General features: G+C 35.0%; 1 protein-coding gene across 1 annotated transcript in view; it reads left to right on the forward strand.

Annotated features, from left to right (window-relative positions):
* Positions 1–14656, forward strand: part of Ziz (dedicator of cytokinesis protein Ziz) — a 464297-nt gene that overhangs the window by 433730 nt on the left and 15911 nt on the right. The window contains 4 exon segments of the mRNA XM_090369931.1: positions 248–317; positions 1733–1842; positions 3513–3635; positions 8932–9045. Of these exon segments, the coding sequence (XP_090226057.1) occupies positions 248–317; positions 1733–1842; positions 3513–3635; positions 8932–9045 (417 nt within the window).

The following is a 14656-nucleotide window of genomic DNA, read 5'->3' on the forward strand; positions in this document are numbered from 1 at the left end:
TTTCCTTTTCCTTAACACTGTTACCACACACACACACACACACACACACACACACACACACACACACAGAGAGAGAGAGAGAGAGAGAGAGAGAGAGAGAGAGAGAGAGAGAGAGAGAGAGAGAGAGAGAGAGAGAGAGAGAGAGAGAGAGAGAGAGAGATGTAGTTTATTTGTAGTATCTCTAAAGTTATATATGCCTTTCCCATAATCTTCATTATTGTATTGAAATTATTTTATTATTTCTCAGGCTTCCCACTGTTTTATACATATTGCTGCTTTGGAAGCAGAATACCTGAAGCAAAAAGGTGAGTGGAAATGTTTTAATTATTTTTTCTCAGAAAATGACCAAATATTAGTAGCTATAATGCATGTTCGATCTTTTAGTATTATTGCTCACAGAAACCTGAAGGACTTGGTATTCAAAGTATGCAAAATATTTCATTTTATTTTGGTGCATAATGGCCTTTATCTGCTGATACGTAAAACCTCCAACAACAACATTTCATTTTATTATTGTACTTTAGTGCTGTGTGTGTGTGTGTGTGTGTGTGTGTGTGTGTGTGTGTGTGTGTGTGTGTGTGTTTCTTATGGCAACTCCAAACACAACACATATTGGAACCCATTAGTGCCAATTATCCTTATTACCCTCTAGTACAAGTTGAAGACTGAGAAGACAGACAGTTTGATGTTGGACTTCAATTTCCATAGACAATTGCATTTTTCAGAAAAAATAAACTTGAAAGGTTTCTCCAAAGAACATAAGCTGAAGTGACAAATGTGGGGAAAAATGCTGGTTCAGTGAAGTTGGCATTCAACTGCAAATGGATGTTGTCTAATTGGTTCATGTGTTCAGACTGGTTTCGAAGAAAAAGGTGAATTTAAAGGTAGTTATTCAGAAGAGCTTCTAAAAACACATGTAGCATAAATCAAATGTCTGTGTGATAGGAAGTAGAATTAATTTGTGAGGGATCATTAACTTGATTGCTCTCTTTTGGACAGTCTAGGAGTTTGAGAGATTTTGGAAAACCACCCAAGCTGTTGAACAACATTCCAGATTTGTGATTTGTGCAAGAGTGAGCAGCTATTTTAAAGAAAAGCAACTAAAGGGAAAGACAAACCCAGTTTATTTTTTGTTTTTTTTTTTAATTTAGAGGAAGCAATGTTTGTTATATGCTCCTGCCAAGAGAGGTCAGAAGTCAGGATTATTCCCAATAAAAATATGTGATCTTGTCTAGAAATTTCAGTGTCATTTACAAGATTGGGATTTGTATAACTTATAAATTTTTCCATTGCCGTTTAAGGAACTGGTGGTGGATAGCTGAAAAGTCATTTGTTTCAGCAGAGCAGGGTTTGTTGAACTGCAAAGTGGAATGTAGTGTGCTGTTATCAGCAAAGCTGTGTACTTTATGGAATTTCCAGTCAGTGGAAGAGGATCAGTAATGTACTGGAGATGAAGAGCAGATGAAACAACAAAACCTTTGGCAGCAGCATTAATAGAGAAGTTAGAAGAGAGTGAGCACTATACACCATAATATACAGTGAGCAGTTATTAAAAAAAAAAAAAAAAAAAAAAAACCTGGCTGCTCAGTTGCAAAAAATGAATGGCAGACCATATATATATATATATATATTATAACTGGTAGCAAAAGTATAATGGCATAATATATATTTTTTTACTTGGAGAAGTGAAAATGCTTTTTTTTATTTTATTTTTTTTTTCTTTCCCCAATAGGCCTCTTTCCTCAAGGCTGCAGTGCATTTAGGTACATTTCACCAAATGTAGAACAAGATGAATCTAATCTGAAGGAAGACTCAGGAGCACATGATGTGGAATATAGTGAGGTATTGAATTATGAACTGTTTCCATTATTTTAATAATTGTCTCTGTTTTAATAATTGTCCAACTTTTCTCCCTGTTTTATAAACACAAACTCCAAGGTACTGTGTATGTTTATCACTGATCTGTATTTTATGATTCCCATGTGTTTGCAGATATTATTATTGTAGCAATTATAAGATTAGTCTAGTCTATTTTGAATTTGTTTTATTGAAAAATAATGTAAATGTCACACTCTTGTGTCACTGAAGAGTCTGAGGCTGTCTGATCAGGAGGAGATCCCTCGTCCCCTCATCTTTTAAGTTAGGCTTTGTAGGGAGTGCATTCAGATCTAGACCCAGTGTCCATTCCTCACCTTCTTGTGGTGTAATTTGTTAATGGGGAGGCAGCTGTATGGCTATTGAATGCATGAAGATTAACTACCAGTATATGGGACTAGCTGACCAAATTAGATAAATTGAGTGAAACATCACTATGGTAGGACAAACTAATTGGGACTCATACTGGCTGGGGCATCACTTGTGTCAACAAGGTCCTCACTGTGCTTGTCAGAGATCCAGGATACAAAGTGACAAATATACAACAGGAACAGCCATAAAGATTAGAAGCTTAAATGGCAAAGAAGTAGCAGTAAAAGAACTAGGTTACTATAATATTATTATTATTCGCCATATGGTGTAAGGAAGCCTGAGGCTTATGCTGCACCAGCCAAAAAAAAGAATTTCTGAGTTAACCAGAGAGAGAGAGAAGAAGAAGAAGAATGATGATGATATCCAGCTCAGGACCCTGAGTGTGCCAAGCCCATACTCACCAGATGTGAGCCCCTGGGGTTACAGCTGATATTATCACAACGAAATTGTCTCTAACAGTTGTCTTTGTCAGAACAAAGAATTTAAATATAGATAAGCTGCAGCTTAACAATAATTATAAATTACTTTTTTCTGGAAGTAAGATACAGTGCAAGAAAGGTATCACAATAGCTTTAGAACCAGTTTGGTTTTCAGAAAGCATTATCTATTAGAGTTATGTGAACAAAATGTAATTTAGAAAGTTGGATGATGAAATTTGTTTGTGCATATTTCTCCAGTTGAAGTTAAATTTTCTGTTTATACTCTGGGACAACCACATAAGGTCTGCAGAGTTTGCAAGATAGGGAAAATACAAGAACATTACTACTTTAGTAGTCCCACAGGGTTCAACCACTGTCAAATGCACATACTTCTCTACCTGTTCACTTGGCTATAGCAACACAATTATTCTTTGCTGGCAGACTTTTGAAGTAATATTTCTTTTTTGTTTTTGTTTTTTTTCTTTTCTGTATGCCACAAACTTGTTGAAAGTTTTAATTTTATTTAATTTAATACATTTTCTTCAGACAGCCCTATCTAGGGGTAGTTTAATTATAACCACCCTATATTTTTTAAACATTGAAAACAACTGTGTAGACTAGTCAAATTGTAGAGTTCTGCTTAGAAGGAAAATTTGACAATTGAAGTATATTAAGTTTAAGAGTATATTTTAAAATAAATTGTTAGCATTTTTCTAGTAGTCTTAATTTCTGAGGACTCTGTTATCAGGACTTTTTATTCATTCTTCACATATGCACCTAAAAATGTTCTTCTATCAAGGATAATTTTTGATATTTTAAAAAATATATATATCTTTTTCTCTTTAGGATTCCTTACTTGAAAGACTAGAACTGTGTGTTGAAGTATTAGAACAAGCAGAAAGATATGAAATTATGGCTGAAGTTTATAAGTTAATCACACCCATCTATGAAAAACGAAGAAATTTTGATGTAAGTATTACTCTTGCATTTTTCAGCTATTGTGTTATATATTTATTTTTCTGTTTTTGTATGCATTAATTTAGCTTTATGTGTTTTCATGTAATTATAAAAAATTCTAATATTTTATTGTTTTTAATTAGGATATTGAGAAAATTGTAATTATGTAAACTGTATCTTCAGAAAAATGCTTTTTTGTAATAAAAAAAAAAAATAAATAATGCCAGCCTCTGAATAATATTCTCCATATTAACTCATTGTATTGGACGGTATTATTGAAAAGCTTTCTCCCTCTAACTTCTTAAGAGGCAGATCTGTATATGACACTTTTTTAAGAACTTTTATTAGTAGAAAAGATAGCTGATTTGATTTTTCATCAAGAAATGTCACTAATAATGAACTTTCTGTTTAGACATAACTGTTGATCCAATAACAGTTAGTTTTGAGTGTGATATTTAATTTAAAATAAAGCTTGTTGAAAAATTATTTTATTATGTTTACCATCAGCTTTTTGGACTGAATAGCTAATTTGCATATATCAGAAATTGCAGGCTTTATTAAGTTCATAGATAATACTGTTGCATCATAATATAATGTACTTCTATACATTATATTATGATGCAACAACATTATTTATTGACTTTCGTAATTTTTGTTTATCAATATAGAAGTATATGTTAGGTACTTGGTTTTTAGATTGGTTGGCTTGATTTTTATGTAATATGAATTGTAAGCTTATTTTTCACAGACATATAAGTTAGTGCAAATGCATCATGCAAAATTCAGGGCAAAAACCTCAGACTGTGATGCCACTACAATAATTTCAGTTAATTTACTGCATATGGACACGATGCATTTACAATGACTTCATCATCATCATCAGCCATTTTCAATGCACTGAAGGATGAAGGCCTCTCCAGCAACTTTCCAGTTCCTTCTGTTTTGAGCACTGGCCATCCGTTTACTACCCACAAACTCATGAATTTCATCTATCCATCTCCGCCTTTGTCTTCTAGGTTTTCTTCTAGCTCCTCTTGGATACCATTCTGTTATTTTCTTAGTCCATCTGTCATCATGTCTTCGAGCTGTGTGTCCTGCCCAAGACCATTTTAGTTCTTTAGTTTTGATAAGAATGTCCTTTACTTGAGTTTGTTGCCTAATCCATGTGTTTCTTTTCTTATCTAACAGTCTGATTCCCAATATGATTCGTTCCATTCTTTTCTGTGTAGTTCTCATCTTCTCTTCCATTCTTTTGGTGAGTGCCCAAGTTTCACTTCCATAAGTCATGGTGGGGAGTATACATTGGGTCATTGTTTTACGTTTCAGACAAACTGGGATATTGCTCTTTAGTATGTGACTATATTTCCTGAATGCTATCCATCCAAAATTTATTCTTCTCTTGACTTCCAGCCATTTATCATTATTACAGTTAATAACTTGTCCCAGATAAGTATATGACTCCACCTTTTCAATTACTGCTCCTTCAATCATTATTTCCCTTTCTGTGGCATACTTGTTCATCATTACTTTTGTTTTAGCCATATTCATCTTTAGTCTAAAATCCTTACTAGCTGTGCCTAACTGATTAAGATTTTCCTCTAATTCTTTGGGATCATGGCTTATGACCACAATGTCATCTGCAAATCTTAAATGGTTTAGGTACTCTCCGTTCACATTGACTCCTTTCTGCGACCAGAATAATCTTCTGAAAGCTTCCTCAAGGGCAGCAGTAAACAGCTTCAAAGATAGTGTCTCCTTGTCGAACTCCTTTCTCAATTTTAAATTTCCTACTGTCTTTGTCTAGTCTAATAAAGGAGGTAGCACTCTCATATATTTTCTTCAAAATCATAATATATGGGGTATCTATGCCTTGTCTTTCCAGTGCCCGAAACATTGCCTTATGCTGTATGGAGTCAAATGCCAGGCATAATGGTGTTTTATATTCATTTGCTTTCTCTATTAGCTGTGATATTACGTTGAAGGTGATCCATAGTTGAGAATCCTGTCCTAAAGCCAGCTTACTCTTTCGGTTGATTCTCATCAAGTATTCTTTCTAATCTGTTAGTAATGATCCTTGTGAACAACTTGTAGATGTGGGATAACAAGCTAATTGGTCTATAATTTCCAATTTCTGATTTATCTCCTTTCTTATGCAGCAAAACTATGATTGCATTATTCCACTGCTTAGGCATCACACCTTTTCTAATGCACTTTGTGAAGAGCCTTGCCAATTTTTGTGTTATGTCTCTTCCTCCCAATTTTAACAATTCTACAGTAACTTCATCTTCCCCCGGGGCTTTCTGATTCTTCATTTTCTTCAATGCATGTTCTACCTCATCAGGAAGAATATTGGGTATGTCGTATGTGTTGCTACTTTGCAATCCATCTTCCCACTGCTGGCATCATTCCCCTGCTCCTTGTATAATTCTCTATAGTAGTGTTCTGCTATTTGAATTAGGCCTTTTCTGCTGTTTATAAGTACACCATCGCTATTCTTCAGTTTCAGTATCATTTGTCTTTCTGTATTACTGCTCATGGCTGCTGATTTAAATCCTTTGTTTTCCCTTAATGCTTGTTCTACTTTTCTTGTGTTAAATCTTCTTATGTCCTCTCTGAGTCTCTTTCTAATGCCTTTGCATAACTCAGTATACTCAATTTTCTCCCTGTCAGTGTTTTTCTTGCTTTTCATTTGTCGTCTTCGGTTCATCATGACAAGTGTTTCTTGACTAATTTTTTCTTCTTTGGATATCTTTTTCCCTATAGGTTTCTTGGGTTTTATCACTTTCAAAAAGTTGTAATATTCCTCGTTGATATCTTGGTCCTCAGCAGTCTACAGAAGCTCATACTTGTTCTTAAGTTCCAGTACATACTGCTTTTTCTCCTCTTCTGTTATCTCAGAGACCTTTGTATTATTTACTCGAGTCAGTTTTTTTCCTTTCCTTTCCTACATCTATATGAAGTGTACATCTTACTATTCTGTGATCACTTCCAACATTTACCTTATTCAGGATGGTAACATCATTCACAATATATCTTCTGTTAGTGAGGATGAAGTCAATTTCATTAGTAGTTAATCCATTTGGACTCTTCCATGTCCACTTTCTGTTCACCCTTTTCTTGAAAAAAGTGTTCATTACTGACAGTCCTTGAGATTCTGCAAGTTCCACAAGTCTTTCACCTCTTTCATTTCTTTCACCAATTCCAAAATTTCCTATAGTTCCCCTTTCTGCGCTGTTTTGTCTTTTTCCAACCTTAGCATTGAAGTCTCCCATAATAATAGTGTAGTGGGTTTTCTGCTCATCTAGAAGACTCAATTTCGGTGTACATTTCTTCAACCTCTTCATCATCATGGCTCCATGTTGGTGCATAAATCATTATAATCTTTAGCTTGTATCTCTTAGAAATCTTGAGTATTAGTCTTGACACTCTTGGTGATGTACTTTTGAATTCCAAAATGTTGTTTTTAAAATCTTTATGGACCAGAACCCCAACTCCACTCTCACTCCTTTCACTGTTTCCATTGGTGTACAGCAGATTTCCACTTGATAAACTTATAAATGATTCATTTCTTCTTCTTGTTTCAGCCAAACCGATGATATTTCAATTCAAATTTTCTAATTCCTTTTCCAGCTCTAATATCCTGTCTTCACCGATGAGTGTTCTTACGTTATAACAGGCCAAGTTCAGTTTCCGTGCATGGCAGCCTGGTCGTACCCAGAGATTCTTAGCACCCTCTGCTTCCACTCTGATCCTCTTGCTGCTGTAAGAGGGAGAGTGAGCTGCTCGGGACTGAGGGCCATTTGTTTCGTCGTGCTTTCATATGCTGGAGGGTTTGGTCTTTTCCTCTTCACGCTGACCAGGCGTCTTGAAGAGAACCACTCTACACGTTCATTGCCACCTAAGTGACGTAATAGGGCTTACCATCGAGAAGGTGTGCATGAGTGGATTTTAGGGAGGCAGGCCAACCGGACTTCTCCTAAATCTTCTGTAATAGAGAGATATTGGATCCATCAATGTTTTAGGCTGAGTGTCTGATAACACACAGGATACCTGTTCCCCTCTAAGTCCCTACAATGACTTATATGTCTGTAAATTTTGTATATGAAAAATAATGTACAAATAGTATAATTCCTGCAGTCTGAGGCCTTTACTCTGAATCTTTATTAAGTTCTAAACTACTAATCACCATTTGGCATCTCTCATATTGTGGGCTTAATTTCACAACTGGGTTGTCAGCTCTTATACTGTATCATCAGGGTACCTGCCCACCATCTCGATGACCCTTTCTAGATAGTCTAGAAACTGCCTCTAGGTGGTGGTGATATCCATTGAGAATAAGTAACAATAGTCTTTTCTATTGGGGAAGCATTACTTAGTTAAAGTATAACTGAATAGGCAACTCATTGTGAAGGCATTCACAATATGAGATGTAATGAAATGATGCCACTATTATAATTTTGTTTTATTTACTGCAGTCTGAGGCCATGCAGTCACAGGAAGGAAAATCGTTTTGAATATTTTCGTTAGATTCTTCCAATTGCGTTAATTTGAATTTTAATTGTTTTAAATTGATTTTGAATTGTGTTAAATTGATTATTTAATTATTTATATTTTACTTTAATGTACCGGTAAGTTGTCGATTTTTTCGTTTTTTCCGTTTTAATTTATGGAGGGTATCATATGGATGTGTTCTACGTACTATATTGAGGTAAACTCCTCTTATTAATTTACTAAATTTATTTACTGCATACAGACATGATGCATTTGCACTAACTTATATGTCTGTAAATTTTCCCATGGTCTGAAGCTTTTGCCCTGAATTCTTATTAAGCTTATCTTTTATCATTAAAAATGGAAAGATGACCTGACTTGATCATTTAGAACCAGAAAGTCATCCATCGGTAATGAAAGAAGTACTGTATTTTGAAGACTTGCCTAAAAATCACCTTGAAATCAGTGCATATACATTCATCAGACTTCAAATACCATAAACAATATTGGTATGTGATATGAAATATCGATTAAATTGTTTCCCTTATTGACTATTAAATTGTTTCCACATTGATTAAATTGTTTCCACTTATTGACTGTAATGAGTTCATTTGGCCATGCCAAATGAACTCTATAGAGTACAGCCATTTCAGAAATAGAAAAACCAGACATGTGTATGTATATATTTGAATGACCCCAGTTGTTTAATATATGTTAACCAAATCTTAATGACAAAAAAGTTGTTAGAGAGTTGATTTTTATTTTCCAGATTAAGTGTGTCTGTCGCATACAGTTCTTTTTATTATTTTCTGTTTAGGCATTAGCATCATGCTACAAGACACTTCATAATGCTTTTAGTAAAATTGTGGAAGTAAATAAATCAGGAAAACGGTTGTTAGGAAGGTTTTACAGGGTAGCATTCTTTGGCCAAGTAAGTATACCAGGTAAAGTTATTTATGTCAGAATGATTAACAAAGTAGTGTAGATCTTTATTCTGCCTTTTATGAATAAAAAGATTACTTTCTGTTTTAATGAGCTATCAAACAGACACATCCAATAAGAATGAATGTCAGGAAACAAGTCACTGATAAGACAAATGTCTGCAATCAATTTCTATATAATATGTAAATTATCATTATCTACAAATCTGTTGTACTCAGTGTTGGTACAGGTCACTATGATAGTACAATTAAACTTGGATTATCTGCCTTCCATTCATTATTTTTCTCTGTGCTGTATTATTTCCTGTTAGTCTAGCTATAGCCAGAGGTGTATTGCTAACAAAAATAGTACCAGAATGCTCATCGATTAACTACATATAGTCACCTATGCTTTTTTCATTTGCAAAAATAAATAAGTCAAAGATTAGAATATTTGTTCAGTATTTATTTATAACTATTAAATAAAAATTTCTAAAGTAAAAAACAAAGACAAAAAATCAGAAAAGAAAAAAATGAAAACAAAAATTGAAAAAACGAAAAAAAAAGTGAATTAGAAATTCCCATACAGAATCGATTACGTATTCTTGTGTGACTGCCCCCCCCCCCCCTTTTTTGTTTGTTGGTCAACAGCAGAATGATGAGACTGCAACCAAGTTCGGACATAAAAATTTGGATTCCATAATTCTAATGGTGTACCGTTTAGTTTAATAAACAACAACTTGCCACATGTTCGACAAGAATACGGGATCTCTTCCCAGTTAATATTAAACTCATACTGCTGAAGCCAAGCTTGCATTCAGAAGAACTGCAAGCTATAATTTTGGAATGTTTTTAAATTTTCCAAATCTGTGGGCACGCTACGACCACCATTAGCTAAATAATCCCTGTAGGCATTCAAACATTTTGTGAAAGATAAATTAAAATGTTTACAGAAAGATTCTATTTCATTTTCTCCAAATCCAAGATCAATTTCAGATGGCCATTCGCTTGGTTCAAGGATTCACAACTCTTTTTTATAATGTCTGAAGTTGAAATTCCTTCAGTAAATTCAGTAGAATCTGTACTAACACTCAGCCTATGCTTCATATTATTAATAATACTGTTTAGAAATTGATTTCTGTGAATTAATGTTACTTTGTTATTGTCCTTTAATGTTACTGAAAATAATTGCATTTTTTCAATAGCATCTGAGGTTTCTAACAACTTTTTTCCTTTTTGAGGATCTTTTAAAAATTCCAAGCAACGAATTGTACAATGAATCAATTTGTCTGCATATACTATTGTTGTATCTCTTTTTTCCAGTGACTCAAAGAATCGATAGATCAAACAATACATTGTACATCAGGGCTAAAATTAGAACAAACTGATTGGACGAAATTCATTTATATAATCCGTTGAACATGGATTGTTCAGTTTTGTTTCGGTTCTTATCTTTACTGGCATTTTCAAAATGATGGCATAAAGATGCAAAATTTTGCCAAACTGCTGATACTGTCCTAAAGGAGCTGACCACCCACCTTACATTAAATACCCATCCAATCCTTTTAATTTCTTCGTGAATACTTGGTAGTGCATGCTTCTATTTCTCTCTGGTTTTTTGGATATTGACTGTACAAAGTGTACAGCTTGTCCATAAATATTTGAAAATGGTTATTTCCATGAACTTCTGATGTTGCATCTCCATTCTATTAATTTATAGTTCTATTCTATTAATTTATACATAATATAAAGAATGCATCTCCATTCTTTAAAATCTATTAATTTTAAAGATTACTATTAATATATATTTTTAGTAGCAATGGGTAAAATAGATATTATTTCTCCCTCCCCTTTGATTATGCCATTGTTTCATAATATTAGGTGTATAAATTTAATGATTTTCTATTATGACACTTAGAAAAAAGTACCGGAACAGCGTTCCAGTACGAATACACCACTGGCTATAGCTAAAGATTTAAGCCCCCTTCCTTGTAATTCTGGCTTAACACCATCAGTCTACCTTTTTTGTAGTCTTCCTATAGGTCTATTACCATTCATTTTGGCTTTGAGTATCTGTTGCTAATCTTTTTTTGTCCATCCTTTCTATGTGCCTATACCATCTCAAAATGTGCTTCACTTACCTTTGATTAAATGTTATAAATGGAATATAAACAGAAAATTTATTATTTACTTACTTATCTGTTGTCATTCCAGTTTCTTGCTGGGTCAATAAGGAAACCAGTCTTCTCTGTTTAGGTCTATCTTCCCACCATTTTTCTCTATTTCCCCAGCAAACTCCTCTTTTCTTTTTGCCACCTTCTTCCCGACCCTCCTCTTAGTCTCTTACCTTCCATTTTCATTTCTAACATCCTTTTTGGCAGTCTGTTATCCTCCATTCTCTTTTTGTGTCCAAACCATCTCGGTCTATTTCTCTCAATCATTTCTTGTAATCGTTCTTCTCCAACTTTCTCCTGAATGGCCTCATTTCTTATTCTCTCTCTCTCTCTCTCTCTCTCTCTCTCTCTCTCTCTCTCTCTCCCCCCCCTCCCCCACTAGTCTTCCCAAAATACATACCCCAGAAACTTCATTTCATCACCTGCATTCTGATAATATCCTTCTCCCTTTACCCATGATTCTGATCCATAGGTTATTATTGATACATAATAAATTCTATAGAGTACCATCTTGCACTTCTCAGATACCTCTTTTCTCCAAACTAGATCCTTTACACAATTATAAAACAGTCATCCCTGGTCTGGTCTTATCAACTTATCTGGTCTATTCATCCTCTTATCAATTCTCCCTTTATCTACTGTATTCCCTAAATATCTGAAACTATCCACTTCTAGCTTCTTTTCCTCAAGATGTTAATCCTCTCCTCTTTCCTTGTCATTCTCACTGCATTACTCTTAGCATACTAAGCTTTGTGTTTCTTTGCCTCCTCCTTCCAGTTTTCACTTTCATTTTTTTTCTGTTCCAATCCTTTTCTCAATAGCATTTGCTATATCATCCATTACTAGCATAAACAGCAGAGGTGAGAGTACAATATCCTCTTTCAACCCTTTATTAATTTTAAATCAGCTTGTTTCCAACTATTGTTTTTACACAGATTTCAGTCCCTATATATAGACTTTTAATACTCTTTATTAATGACCTACTCCCTGTTTCCTTAATGCACTTCCCATACTTTGCCTCTCTAAACTACCATATGCCTCTTCAATATCCAAAAAAAAAAAAAAAAAAAAAAAAAAAAAAAAAAGCCATGCACAGATCCCTTCCATACTTGTAATATTTTTTGATCATTTGTCTCTCAGCAAGAACTAGATCCATGGTCAATCTGCCTTTTCTGAAGCCACTTTGTTCTTCCCCCATCCTACTCTCTACTATTCTTTTGTACAGTTTCCCTATGTGACTAGTCAGGGTGATCCCTCTATAACTCTCACACTTTTTCCTGTTCCCTTTTTTATTATTTGGCATAATCAATCCTCTTTTCCAGTCTCTTGGTATCCTTTTCTCCTCCCATACTACTTTCAACTTTCATTACTCTGCATATCCATGCAACTCTGCTTGACCAGCACATCTTACCATTTCTGCAGTCACTTCATCACACCCTGGCAAGTTACCCCTTTTATCTTTTCCAGTGCTGATACCACTTCACTTCTTGATATTCCTCTCTTCCCTCCTCTTTTTCCCCTACCTCTTCTTCCATTGTATCTCCTTTTTCTCTGATGTTCAGTAGTCTCCTAAAATAGTCTTTCTGCTTCGTTCTTATTTCTTCATTTATAATTATTCTTCCCATTTCATTGTACAGGTAATATTGTTCCATCCTAACCTTCCTCCTCCTATTCTTTACTAATCCCTGTAACATCTTTTTCTCATTATTAACATACTGCAGATCTTATGGCCAACTCTCCAACCATTTCTTCTTCCCTTCTTTGCTATTCTCTTTGCATCCCTTTTTGCTTCATATACTCTCTCTGACCATCCGTTTGGTTCTTACATCTCTTTTTAAAGGCCCTATTGTTCCTTAGATTAGCTTTTACTTTCTCTTGTTTCACCATTGTATCTCCTTCCATCTCCTCACACTGCTTATCCTGCCACATGCACTTCCTGCAGGCACAACCGAAGCCTGATTAAATTCTTCCCATTCCTATCTGCAACTTGTACACTTCATTCTAAGGCCTCAGTTTTTCTATCTTTTCTTTATACTTTTTTTTCCTGTATCCTTGTTTTTCAGCTTCCATATCATAATCCTCTTCTCTTGCCTTCTTTTTTTCTTTCTTTCACTGATGCTAGCACCCCTAGTAGTCTATGATCACTGTCCATTGCTATAGGAGGAAAATGTCCACCTCCTGACAGTCTAGGTGTTTTGTGCTCCTACGTTTACTTAAAATTCAAGTATAATTATACAGCGAAGTATAAAGTATTTGGGATATCCTGAAAGCTAAAGATATCATCTACACAACAGAGACAACAATTTGGACCCGAATCTTTAAGGTAAATTTACTTTTGATAATTTTAGATTGACATAATTAGATGCTTTAGCAGTAGCGATCGGAAGCACGTGGTACTCACAATTAGGTTAATCCCTGCCTCGAGCAACAAGGAACCAACTCTCTGCCTTTTGTTTCGCAGAGAAGAGCAAGTAGTTAATGCCATTTACTGTGTACTGTTTGAATTTCAAAAGGACAAGCTAAATGGGGGTTATCCACATGTACAATAAGGAAATCTATTTACAGCATTCTTACAAATTTACCCCGCTCGATCAGTGTACATATATTTTTCGAAAACATTTAAGTCAGCCTGTAAAGTAAACAAAATCTCTTGCAATTCACAACCCATGTGTTTACTTGTATCGCAGTGACTCCCAGCAGTCTCTGAAATATCCTGCATCTTGTTTTCCAGGCTTCTGCTCATTCCAATAGAAGCAGTGCAAGAATCACTTTCACCTCTGCCAGTGGCTACTGTTAATCTATTAGTCCTTGTATCACCCCAAGCTAGCAGTTTTCCGACCCACCTAACACTGCCTCGATAGCATCAGCAAATATTATTGCACCCTTTCTATTTAAGTGTATCCCATCCCTGTAGAAGCAGTCTCTCCTGTTAACAAGTACAGACCAGGCTGAAAAAAGTTCTACCCCTTGAGCCTTGCACAATCTTTCCAGGGCTGAATTGATTGACAAGGCTCTCATCATATACTCCCTCCTATCGTGTCTGGGCAGAATTGCAGACACTTTCAAATTCAACCCAAATTCATGGCTTTTTTTCAACAGTGACCTGTACTTGTTAAGTAATTCTGCAGGTTGCCAACCCAGTGTATTCCATATCTTTGTGGAGGCTGGGATTGGATGGCTGAAGTAATCTATAATGATTTAGAAGCCATTTACGAACCTTTTTATTGCGGGACATATAGTGATTCAACTTTGTTACTGACGCTCCTGATATTCTGCAAAAATACAAGTAGTTTCAGAGATGTGACTTGAAGGCAGGAAGGCTGTTTACTTTGGAACAGTTTTTTCGTGTAGTTGTATTGAGATGGGTGCTGCTAACTAGAATAGGTGGCATTCTTGGTCATGAAACATACTCCACACTCTTTGAGTTACTAGAGCTTTGAACACTGCC

This window comes from Mastigoproctus giganteus, chromosome 1 (genome assembly GCF_048544385.1).
Source record: "Mastigoproctus giganteus isolate SK-2022 chromosome 1, ASM4854438v1, whole genome shotgun sequence".
In the NCBI taxonomy this organism is placed as follows: domain Eukaryota; kingdom Metazoa; phylum Arthropoda; class Arachnida; order Uropygi; family Thelyphonidae; genus Mastigoproctus; species Mastigoproctus giganteus.